This window comes from Misgurnus anguillicaudatus, unplaced genomic scaffold, assembly GCF_027580225.2.
Source record: "Misgurnus anguillicaudatus unplaced genomic scaffold, ASM2758022v2 HiC_scaffold_26, whole genome shotgun sequence".
NCBI classification, from domain to species: Eukaryota; Metazoa; Chordata; class Actinopteri; order Cypriniformes; family Cobitidae; genus Misgurnus; species Misgurnus anguillicaudatus.
The window spans coordinates 3862641-3875633 of NW_027395276.1; the positions used below are offsets into that span (position 1 = coordinate 3862641).

Sequence of the window (12993 nt, forward strand, 5' to 3'; positions counted from 1 at the left end):
GTATATTTGTAGAAATAGCCAATTCATTGTATGGGTAGTAATTATAAATTTTTTGCCAATACAATGCCAAAAATCATTATCATATTACGTAATGATCATGTTGCATGAAGATATTTTTTAAATTTCATACTGTAAATATATCAAAAATGTATTTATGATTAGTAATACGTGTTGCTAAGGACGTCATTTGGACAACTTTAAAGGTGATTTTCTTATTATTTCGATTTTTTTGCACCCTCAGATTTTAGATTTTCATATAGTTGTATCTTGGATAAATATTGTCCAATCCTAACAAACCATAATAAACCAAGCTTACTTTTTCATCTTAATAAATACAAATTGACCCTTGTGACTGGTTTTGTGGTCCAGGGTCATAAATAATTATATGATGATATATAATGTTTTCATGGTATACCAATTATGGCCACCATTATTTATGGCCCCCATAAATACAGAAATACACAGAAGTTCTCGACACATCCTTGAGTCCCATTTTATTACCCATCATGCATCACAAGCACTGAGGACTGACAGGAAATGACATCGACAAAAAGCTCCAATCCACACATGAACCAACATAACATGAAAGAATCACAGCCCAAGCTGAAAGGGATTCTGCGTACAAATCTGGGTAATATTCATAAAACTGAAAATTTAAGATAAAAACTGTGCCTGTCAACCACCATTGCTACCATTTTCTACAAACAAAATGACGACTTTTGGACAACTGAGAAACAAATCGATCACATCCCTGGAACAAAGAGTCCTCATAAGATTTAACAGAAAACTGAAGAAACACATCAATCATAATACATCCAATGCAAAACACATACATTAGATCATTATGAAGATTGTCTATATTATGGAAGCCCTATTCCGCCACATAAGAAAAAAAATCAGGCTCTGGTAAATCATAATTATGACATAAAAATTGAAATGAGGACTTTTCAAACTTTAGTTAGTGTGTACTGTTGTTAATTGAGCTTTTTTCATTTTGCAGGTATTATTTATGCTCTAAGTTTACTGCCAGGCGATATATTTTCTTCAACAGAATTCCCCTTTCAAAGCCTTCATAGAACAAGAAAGACATTGGAGCTGGGTATCGATTCAGATGTTCCAGATCGATTCGATTTCGATTCACAAGCTATCAAATCGATTCGATTCTTGGCTCTATTCCGATTCTGGGTTAAATTTTTATGCTTGATTCAACTCAATGAATATAGATTTAATACAAATACTATATTTCTAAAAAGTGAACATAAGTTTACAAGTGGGTAATTAATAAAAAGATATTAAGGGCCACAAACCTGTATATTAAACTCTTTTTGATTAGGTACACTTGGGTACATTAAAACCAAACCTATCTCTAATTTTCAAATGCATACATTAATGTTAAATACAATACAATTTTGATGCAAGATAAATGTATGCTGAAAAAAGTTGGAACAGTAGCATTCCTGGATCAAACAGGATCAGGTTATTTCATTAAAAAAAAAAACGATTTGTGGCCTTTGAGAATCGATTTTGAATTGACCACCTAACAATAAATAAATAAATAGAAAAAAAATGTTTTGCCCAGCCCTAGAAGACATCAGCCCATGTTTTTTTTACATGTGAAACCTGAATACATGTTATATTGCGCACTTGAAACAAAATTAAAGCTTCAAAAACCCAGAAAGAATGGGACATTTAAAGTTAGACTTTCTATCTCATAATTATGACCTTAAAAGTCATATTTTCAATTATCATCTAAAGTCGAAATTATGAGACTTTTAAAGTCATAATTATGATCTACCAGAGCCTGATCTTTTTTCTTATGTGGCAGAAATGGGCTTCCATAACAGCTCCTATGTAGCTCAGTGGCAAATCATTGCATTAGCAGTGAAAAAGGTTTCGAGTTTGAATATAACCTTGTAATGCACTGATAGTTGCTTTGGATAAATGCATCTGCCAAATGTATAAATGTAAATGTAGTCTGTTTGCGCTGAAGTTGAACACCCACAAACAAATACATACTTATACATACTTAAAACCTAACTCTGTCAACTGAAATATATAAGGAATGTGCTCACATAACCAAAACTAAACCAAAACAAAATCAAGAATGCATCAAACTAAAACCAAACAGAAATTTGTGGGAAGTTTGAAAATGATACTGAAATAAAACCTCATTTTAAAATGCAGAACTATAATACAGAAATGATGAATACAGACTGAATAGATAAACATAACCCTAAACAGCTGACTGACCGTCTGAAGCAGTCTCAAAATGCAGTTTAAATAGCGTCCACAGACTCTCAGAGCTCAATCATGCTCTCGCCTTTTTACTAAGATGACCCACAACAGCAACAGAGTCATGCAGGTTGTGTCACAAGCACAGAAATGAAAGGCAGTGCATGCAGAGCGAATGAGAGCGTGACATCAGAAACACGCTTACCTGCGCTTCACGCGTCACCTTCAGTCGAGAGCTCAGTCTCTTTATGCACCACTACTTTAGTCACAGACATGTCAGGGTGCTGCTGTTTAGCGTCTTTAATAGCCTGAGCCAGAACCTGAGACGCAAAGCCACAAACCACCAGAAGGTGGAGACAGAGGACGCAACCATTGCACACAATCAAGCCAGAAAAAGAAGAAATCAACAAATCAATCAGACATTAAAACATGTTACCCGTCTATTATTATAAGACATATTAAAATGATTAGTCATCAATTTAAATACTATACAGATATCAATAAAATCATTGCATGCAATAAATGTATATAAATGCATATATGGGTGATTATATCATTGAAAGCACATTCATTTTTATCAGCTTTTTTCAAATGGTTATATTTTTTATTTGTTTAGAGAAATTACAGGCCATAACAAAATATTATTTTCTGTGCAAACTCTCTTATATAGCTAAAAAATCATGATTTCATGTTGTCTGAATGAGTCTCAATTTTGTTATTGTCAAACTATGTTCATATTTCAGCAAAACCGTAATGTTAAGTGTAATGAAACTATATTACCATCCACACCACTTGAAGACATCTTTGTTAATTCGCTTGCATGCCGCAGTACTCACACAATTTATTTACTTATAATTGTATTAACTAATATTATAGATATCATTTGTTTAAAAATTTTGCAATTTACATGTCACTGAAAGTATAAATGCTGTTCTTGTTGCATTTAAAACGGCTATAGTCAGCAGATGTCCTCAGCACGTTGTATTTCGTGTATCTAAATTGTGCATTGTGTAATCTATCATCTTATCTATTGGTGTATTCAATGTAGTAGAATAAAAAACATTATGTTTGTCTTTTAACTCTTTCTCCGCCATTGACAAAGTTTTTACGGCAATCCATATTTCCGCTATTATCCACTAGGTGTCGCTCTTACCCAACTTATAAAACACCGAAGCATCCACTGATCTAAAATCAGTAAAACTCTCTGTATGTTTTGATCATCGTTTTGAATCTGATCTCTAGCAAAAATACAATTATTTCAGCTTTTTGATAAAACTTTGGAATTTTACCCAACCTACCCATATTTGAGAGGAGATAAAAGAGAACAAATGAAGATAAGATGAAACTTTTTTTTTTGAAAGCAGATATATTGTATGTTAATATTTTTAAAGAAAAATTTTCTGGAAGGCATTAAACTTTTGTAAAAACCATAAAAAGGCTAGCGCTGGCAACATTAAAAAAAATGTTGGTGGGAAAAGTTAAATACGCAAGCACTTTAAATTCGAATAAATTTGATTGGCTGTCAATGGTTTATCGTTCATTACTTGAAAAAGTGATCCCAATGATATCATTCCATGTATCTTTACCGTTATAGTTGTGGTGTGAACATCGATATTTATAATATAAAACTATTTTTTAAACTCTATTTTTAATTGTTATTATCCATACAGTAAACATCTCTTAAAGGATTAGTCCATTTTCTTAAAAGAAAAATCCAGATAATTTACTCACCACCATGTCATCCAAAATGTTGATGTCTTTCTTTGTTCAGTCGAGAAGAAATTATGTTTTTTGAGGAAAACATTGCAGGATTTTTCTCATTTTAATGGACTTTAATAGAGCCCAACATTTAATACTTAACACTTAACCGTTTTTTTCAACGGAGTTTCAAAGGACTATAAACGGTCCCAAACGAGGCATAAGGGTCTTATCTAGCGAAACGATTGTCATTTTTGACAAGAAAATAACAAATATACACTTTTAAAGCACAACGTCTCGTCATGTAGATCCGGTCGTGATGCGCCAGCTGACCCCACGCAATACGTCATGACGTCAAGAGGTCACAGACGACGAACGCGAAACTCCGCCCCAGTGTTTACAAGTGTGTTGAAAGAGGACCGTTCCTACATTGTTGTATGTCAACTGATACCAATTAATGTCTTTGTGTCAGTTTATTGTTTAAAATGGTCAGCGAATGGGCATTTTATATATGTAACACGTGACCTCCCTACGTCACTACGCATTTACGTTAGGTCGCGCTGGACCGGATCTAGGCGAAAAGTTGTGGTTTAAAAGTACATATTTTTAATTTTTCTTGTCAAAAATGACAATCGTTTTGCTAGATAAGACCCTTATGCCTCGTTTGGGATCATTTATAGTCCTTTAAAACTCCGTTGAAAAAAACTGTTACGTGTTGAGTTAAGTGTTAATTGTTGGTGTCTATTAAAGTCCATTAAAATGAGAAAAATCCTGCAATGTTTTCCTCAAAAAACATAATTTCTTCTGGACTGAACAAAGAAAGACATCAACATTTTGGATGACATGGTGGTGACTAAATTATCTGGATTTTCTTTTAAGAAAATGGAATATTCCTTTAACTCGACCTTGGTAGCGGAGATGACAGTAACAGAGTTGACACCGAAAATCATGATTTTTTATTCTATATTAAACACTTTTACAGACAAATATGAAATTGTTATGGCCTGTAACATTTTGTGATGACGAATAACAAAGTATATATAAAGTAACCACATGTAAACGCTGAATGATGATTTGATTAGTTCATAACAGAGCTTTATAACATCAGAGTCCATTATAAACAAGCAGCTTTTTTTCAGAAATTTGGGGTTGTTGATCAATGGAAAATGATTCATTCATTGAATTAATTGCAATGTATTAGTGTTTGCTGAATCAAGACATGAGTAAATCATTGAATAGATGTTTATAAGTCAATGTATTATTTGTTTGATTGTGATATTGCAGTATCAGTGCCGTTCACACATCAGCAATCCATTCAGCACACGAGTTTCATTGTTGTATTTCATCTGTTGTGTAGTTTCTGCTCTGTATAAACAAACACTTCCCTTTTTATCATCATCTCGCACCTGCTGTGCTGTTTTCTGCTCGATACAAGATGATAACTGTCAGCACCAGATGCTAAACTACAGTATGATGACTCTCTGTGCTTTTAAATCAGACCACCTTTATCTTCATCAAACTGCAATTCAATGTACAAAACAGCTCGACAAAACACAGAACAGACGGATATTTACATCTTTCCCTGTGTCTCTGAAAAGGGGTTTGATGGATAACTACCCAGTTTATTTTCAGCTAACCTGTTAGTAATTTTACCTGATCATGGTCCATGTCTGCATCCCCTGTGATAACAATTCTCTTTTCAATGCGTGTTTCTGAAATCCCATCCTTTACCGTCTGACAGACGGAGAGAAGATCAGAGACACAATATGTAAGAATCGCTCACATCCATATTTTGTTTACACTGTATTGAAAGTAAACAATAAGATACTCGAGCCTGCGCCGAATCGTGAATAAATCACAGCTGAAGGGTACTGATAGGCACAACGTGAAGTGGAGTCAATGCAACCCCTTCATAGCCTCGAGTACCTTATTGCTTTTATAAAGCGGTTACCACACAATACAAATATTAAAGCAAAAAAATTATCAACGCAACGGTCATGAATTTAAATCATCAAAAGTCTTTTTTTTCCTTTTGACCGTGAACAGTAACCAAATGTTTTGCATATGTTTGCCAAGGGTGCTGTGCAGTGGTCATAGATGTGCTTTATCATAAATAAACCACAAATATTGACCAATCAGAAATCAAGGACTGAAACTAACCATTTTATAATCATTGTTTAAAATGCTCCAGCAATATCTACCAGCGAGACTTAATTTAAAGCCACAATATGGAAGATTTTCACCACTAGAGGTCAGTATTACACAATAATGATGTTATGAAGGAGAGAGCAACGATGTTGATTTCACCATCCACAGATGTATGAAATTTCCTAATCATGTATATGGATGAGGTGTTTTTTACCTGTATGTTTGATTACATTATTTTATGCCATCGTAATGAATTAGATGCAAGACACAACAGCTGCGTGTTATATGCTATGTAACAGCAACTAAAAGGGTGACAATTACAAGGGAGACGGGGTACGAGCTATCCTTAAAGGTTCTAAAGAAAGCATTGTAATAATCTGTTAAATTGTTATCTGATATCTACATATAAAGTTTGTGGGTTTATTAAGTGTAAATATTATCCAGAGACCATGTCCATTTACAACCCTAGGATTTGCCTTTAGAATGAAATGGTCTATATTACCTTATTGGAAAGGGTCATGAATAATAATGTTGATCTCTGCTCTGATTGGCTGTTTTTCAGAGCAGCTCCTTCAGTAGCTCTGTGTGTGTGTGTGTAAACAGATCTTATGTTTGAGTCTGTATCGGATGAAGATACAGATTTTGAGTAATAATCAATTGTTTGGAGATTGTTAATGGAGGTTTCTGAGTGGTAAGATTGTGGGTTTTTTTCAGTATGGATCTGTAAATGTAACTGTAATGTCAGTAGTAGAACTTCAGCCTAAACGTTAGCATATAGCATTAACTAGCATGTAATGCTAACTAAGCAGTCACAACCATTGTTGGGGGTAACACATTACAAGTAACGTGCATTATGTAATGATATTGCTTTTCTGAAGTAACGAGTAAAGTAACACATTACTTTATAAATGTACACATTTTTGTGATGAAATATGCAATTTCTGAATGCAGACTTTATCAGTCATATAAAAACACCTGCAAGGCCTAAAAGAGTTCAAGCATCAGCCATGTAAAAAAAGTACACAAAAGTAACTTTAAAGTAACGTAAGCATTACTTTTCATGAAAAGTAACTAAGTAATGCAATTAGTTACTTTTTTGGGGGTAGTAACTTAATATTGCAATGCATTACTTTTAAAAGTAACTTTCCCCAACACTGGTCACAACTATGTTTTTAGCATTGTAACATTGTAATTAATTTAATGTTGTGGCGTACATTTCGACTGTAACCTCACAGTTGATGTTATGGTGAGATTGGTCAGTTTTCCAGCGGTCTTATGAATGAGGTTTACATAAGAAGGGGGAAACAATCGTGTTTGAGGTTCTACCATGTACAGAGCTCGAATTGCCTAAGTAAATACAGTTTTACATTCTACGGCACCTGCATTAAATATATCACACTGTTTTTTTAGATATTTTACTTGAAAAATCCTCCATATTGTGGCTTGAATGACTTCAAATAAAAAAGTTGAAGTTATTTCACCTCATACTTTTACTCAATTATCACTGTAAACGTATAAAAGGATAGTAACGTTTTCTAAGGTTGTTGGTAAATCTGGTAGTGCCACCAAGTAAAAGTCTAATAATGAGACATGCATATATCAGATATATCAGCCTGGCCAAGATATTAGACCATCAAACAAGAGACGAACACAAACCTGCATCCGAGTTAAAGTTCACAATAGTAGCACACATTATTGTGGTAAAACCCAAAACACACGACTGAGGTTGATTTTAATAACTGACAGGAGAACAGCAGAGATGTGACCTCACTGACCTTAGTGATGTGTGTGGTTGTGGTCGTGTTATTGTTTTCTGATGTTATGGTCTGAGCGCTCATGAGGACTCCTGGATCTGAGTCTCCGTTGGCATCGGCCTTCACACAAACACATGAAGTGCTTTACCGTAGGTTAAATATTTAAACACATTTTAAATCTGTGAGGATGTGTTTTGTTACCTCTGAGGATTCGTATGTGATGGTTTTGGTTTCAGTGTGAACCACAGGAACAGATTTAACATTCTCATCCTGCACGGGTTCCTCTATCTGCAGATTCACAAACATGAAAAATAGTTTAATAATCTACAAGACATCACTAAACCAACACATACCTCTATACAAGGTTATATGATGTTATACCACAGGTCTGTTGAATGCTGTATTCTGATTGGCTGAGAAATGTCCTGTGTGTATGCATTAATTTCTGATAACAGCACACCTATTTTGTCAAATGTCTTAAAAATAGGCACCAGAGTAATGTTTTAGGTAACCGTGGTATAAGAGGAATAATTGACGATGAATTATTTGAAAATAATGCACATCCGCAGTGTAACCTTGCACCTTAGGTGTGCATTATTTTCTTATAATTCAATGGCATGTCGTCAATTATTCCTTACATATCTAAAACGGGTCAGGGACAGCAGGGAAATAACACTGCTGAATACAAATGATCAAGTGTGCAACTAATCTTATAAAAATTAGTTCTTAAAGGGATAGTTCAGCCAAAAATAAAAATTACTCAATTAAGCCATCCGAGATGTTTAGGATTATCTTTGGGAGTTATATTAGAAAATGTCCTGGCTGCTCCAAGCTTTATAATGGTAGTAAATGGTGCTTCTGATCTAAAGCCCAAAAGAGTCCATCTATCCTTCACAGAAGTAATCCACACTGCTCAATTGGGTTAAATAAAACTTTACAAACTAAAATAACTAGCTTCCGGTAACAACTGACGCCCGTTTGATGTGGAACGTAGCGTATGAGGCACAGTTGGGCGTAGTGACGAACAGAGCAAAACAAAACGGCAGTCAGGAAACAGAAATCTAAAACAGGGATTTTTACGCGTTCGTCACTACGGCACTTGTTCACTACGTCATATGCTGAAAACACACTCTCTCGTGAACGCTCGTCAGTCAGAAGCACCATTTACTACCATTATAAAGATTGGAACAGCCAGGACATTTTCTAATATAACTCAGATTGTGTTAGATAATCATGTACATCAAGGATGGCTTGAAAGTTTTTTTTTTTTTATAAAAATACTTATTTCAAGAAATGTTGGCCTTAAAGGAATATTCCATTTTCTTGAAAGAAAAATTCAGATAATTTACTCACCACCATGTCAACCAAAAATGTTGATGTCTTTCTTTGTTCAGTCGAGAAGAAATTATGTTTTTTGAAGAAAACTTTGCAGGATTTTTCGCATTTTAATGGACTTTAATAGACACCAACAATTAACACTCAACTCAACACGTAACAGTTTTTTTCAACTGAGTTTTAAAGGACTATAAACGATCCCAAACGATGCATAAGGGTCTTATCTAGCAAAACGATTGACAAGAAAAATAAAAAATATGCTCTTTTAAAGCACAACTTTTCGTCTAGGTCCGGTCCAGCGCGACCTAACGTAAATGCGTAGTGACGTAGGGAGGTCACGTGTTACATATATAAAACGCACATTTGCCGACCATTGTAAACAATAAACTGCCACAAAGACATTCATTAGTATCAGTTGACATACAACAACATTGGAACGGTCCTCTTTCAACACACTTGTAAACACTGGGGCGGAGTTTCGCGTTCGTCTTCTGTGACCTCTTGACGTCATGACGTATTGCGTGGGGTCACGCTGACGCATCACGACCAGATCTAGACGAGAAGTTGTGCTTTAAAAGTGTATATTTGTTATTTTTCTTGTCAAAAATGACAATCGTTTCGCTAGATAAGACCCTTATGCCTCATTTGGGATCGTTTATAGTCCTTTGAAACTCCTTTAAAAAAAACTGTTACGTGTTGAGTTAAGTATTAATTGTTGGTGTCTATTAAAGTCCATTAAAATGAGAAAAATCCTGCAATGTTTTCCTCAAAAAACATAATTTCTTCTCGACTGAACAAAGAAAGAAAGACATCAACATTTTGGATGACATGGTGGTGAGTAAATTATCTGGATTTTTCTTTTAAGAAAATGGAATATTCCTTTAAGAAAGGAGTTAAAATCCACTGTTCTATAGTTCTGGACTAAATCAGAGCTGATTATAACATACATTTAAATAATTACACACAATACATGCAACACACATTACATGCATGATGCACATATGTGACCCTGCCTGTGTCTAAATTTACTGTTTTCTACATCTGTGCAGTCATGTGGACAGGAAAAACAAAACATGACAAGAAATCTTGTGACACATCATAAACATAATTTTTGAATTGTCATTCAATCAAAACTCGCTTGTTTGGGGTGCAAACTTCCTCAAACAATGAAAACAACGCTTTCGACTAAATTCTGTCACATGTGCAAATAGGTTCATGCACATTACAGTGTGTTGTAATAGTGAGCGTGTGTGATCATGCACTCATTGTGTAATCAATACTCGCTGCATGAAAGTCTTTTATTGCATTGAGTTGGCGTGGGATGCAGAAACACACGGTGAGGTTACAGAAGACCCTGAACGCACAGCATGTGTTACCTCACAGTGAGGTACGGTAGATACACAAGATCTCTGCACTTCCTTGATTTCATGTGAAGATGCATCTACATCTACATGCGTGTCTTGGTTTGCTTCAGAACAGAGCTCATAGTTTCCAGCAGTTTCCATCAGCGGACGGTCAGGTGGAGCAACAGCGTCATCTTTACAGTACAAAGTGTCCTCTTGAGGTTCTTCGGTCACTTTATTCATTTCAGATAAAGACTTTATAACAACTTGGGTATTCAACCTACAGGCCTCTGATAGTTCATCCTCAATAAAGATCAAATGTTGAGAATAACTGCACTTCTGATAGTCTCTGAGCTCTGTATTCATCTCATGTGTTTCTCCAGAGATCTCCTCTCTTCTGACATCTGTTAAATCATCTCCGTCTTTAACATAAACACCTGACGGAGTCTCTGTTTCAGTTTCCTTCATTTCTTCTTCAACTATAACACTCAACTGATCCCAAATCTGGACTGTATCTTCATCTATTTGCACATCATCATCATCATCATCTTGATGGTACTTCACTTGTTTCTCTTCATTATGACATACAGGTGTTTGTATAAGAGAATGTTTAGGTTCAACAGGTGTCGTCCACACCTCGTCTTCTACTAATGTAGCTTCAACACAGCTTTCTAAAATGGCACTTTGTTTTTGCAACCTTTCTGGTTTGACACTAGAAGCGTAAGCAGAGAGTCGGCCCAATGCAATGGCCTCATTCAGAGCGATCAGATATTTCTCTTTTCCATCATGAAAAGGTGACGAAACTCTATCGACTCTATACTGCGTCTTTTTCACACATATTTTCTTTCTCTCAGAGGTCTCTAATAAAGGCTCCTCCACTTCAGGAGTCAAATCCTGCTCCTCCTGATGCTCAGAAGCAGACGACTGCTGCTCTTTCACAGTGTCTTCTGTCTGTATCTCCTCCATGACTTTTGTCTCATCACAAACCTCCTCCTGTAACTTAACTACAGTCTGGGACAGAAGAGGATCACTGTCACACAGTTTGTTATGAAGTAAAACCACCTGCCTGTTTACAGTACAGCACAGGAGTCGTGGGCCGCCCATCAAAACACCATGAAGAGTCTCTTCCAGAATTGTTTGTTTAGTGGCCTAAAGGCCAAAGTATAGTGCATTATTTACGTGTATGCCGTGCGCTTGATGCAATTTCCGCAATCAGAAGAATGCATTCGTACTGTACACGCACAGCCGGATTTTTGAAACCCCAAAATCTGACTACAGGATGATATCACACGTGCCATGTGTCTTTATAATAGGACTGCATCGATACAAAATATCTGTGCCGATATTTAATTACTTTAAATGACATCTACCAACACTGATAAGATACATGATATATTGGCCACAACTACACTGCAAAAAATGAATGTCTTACTTAGTTTTTTGTCTTGTTTTCTTATATAAATATCTGAAAATTCTTAAATTAAGATACATTTACATGTAAGCAAGTGGCTTAAAGGAATAGTCTACTCATTTTCAATATTAAAATATGTTATTACCTTAACTAAGAACTGTTGAATCATCCCTCTGTCATCTGTGTGTGTGCACGTAAGCACTGGAGCGCGCTGCTACGCTACGATAGCATTTAGCTTAGCCCCATTCATTCAATGGTACAATTCAGAGATAAAGTTAGAAGTGACCAAACACATCAACGTTTTTCCTATTTAAGACGAGTAGTTATACGAGCAAGTTTGGTGGTACAAAATAAAACATAGCGCTTTTCTAAGCGGATTTAAAAGAGTAACTATATTTTATGGCGTAATAGCACTTTTGGGAGTACTTCGACTCGGCGCAGTAACACCCTCCCTCTCCCATTATGAGAGTGAGAAGGGGAACGGACTTTTCAGGCGAGTCGAAGTACTCCCAAAAGTGCTATTACGCCATAAAATATAGTTACTCTTTTAAATCCGCTTAGAAAAGCGCTGTGTTTTATTTTGTACCACCAAACTTGCTCGTATAACTACTCGTCTTAAATAGGAAAAACGTTGATGTGTTTGGTCACTTCTAACTTTATCTCTAAATGGTACCATTGAATGAATGGGGCTAAGCTAAATGCTATCGTAGCGTAGCAGCGCGCTCCAGTGCTTACGTGCACACACACAGATGACAGAGGGATGATTCAACAGTTCTTAGTTAAGGTAATAACATATTTTAATACTGAAAATGAGTAGACTATTCCTTTAAGATAATAAAAAACAAGACTTATTATCTTAAGCCACTTGCTTGCCAAGTAAATGGATCTTAAATTTAAGAATTTTTTGATATTTATATTAGAAAACAAGACAAAAATACTAAGTAAGACATTGATTTTTTTGCAGAGGATCGACTATCTGTGTTTTTAAACTATAGTCCGATTGTTTGAAAAGGTGCTTTATTCAGCCAAAACCGATTATCGGCCGATATATAGGTGCATGTTTACTTTTAAC

At 35.4% G+C, this 12993-nt stretch overlaps 2 protein-coding genes across 3 annotated transcripts in view; both read right to left on the reverse strand.

Moving 5' to 3' along the window:
• Window positions 1-12993, reverse strand: part of LOC129443216 (E3 ubiquitin/ISG15 ligase TRIM25-like) — a 112980-nt gene that overhangs the window by 18971 nt on the left and 81016 nt on the right. The window lies entirely within an intron of this gene.
• LOC141362433 (band 4.1-like protein 3) overlaps window positions 1-12993 on the reverse strand; it is a 40845-nt gene that overhangs the window by 1417 nt on the left and 26435 nt on the right. For both annotated transcript variants that reach the window (XM_073864498.1, XM_073864499.1), the window contains 4 exons: window positions 8034-8120; window positions 7854-7952; window positions 5584-5664; window positions 2438-2552 (listed from right to left, as the gene is read on the reverse strand). In XM_073864498.1, coding sequence (XP_073720599.1) covers window positions 2445-2552; window positions 5584-5664; window positions 7854-7952; window positions 8034-8120 — 375 coding nt within the window. In that variant the 3' untranslated portion in view covers window positions 2438-2444. The remainder of the gene's footprint in view (window positions 1-2437; window positions 2553-5583; window positions 5665-7853; window positions 7953-8033; window positions 8121-12993) is intronic.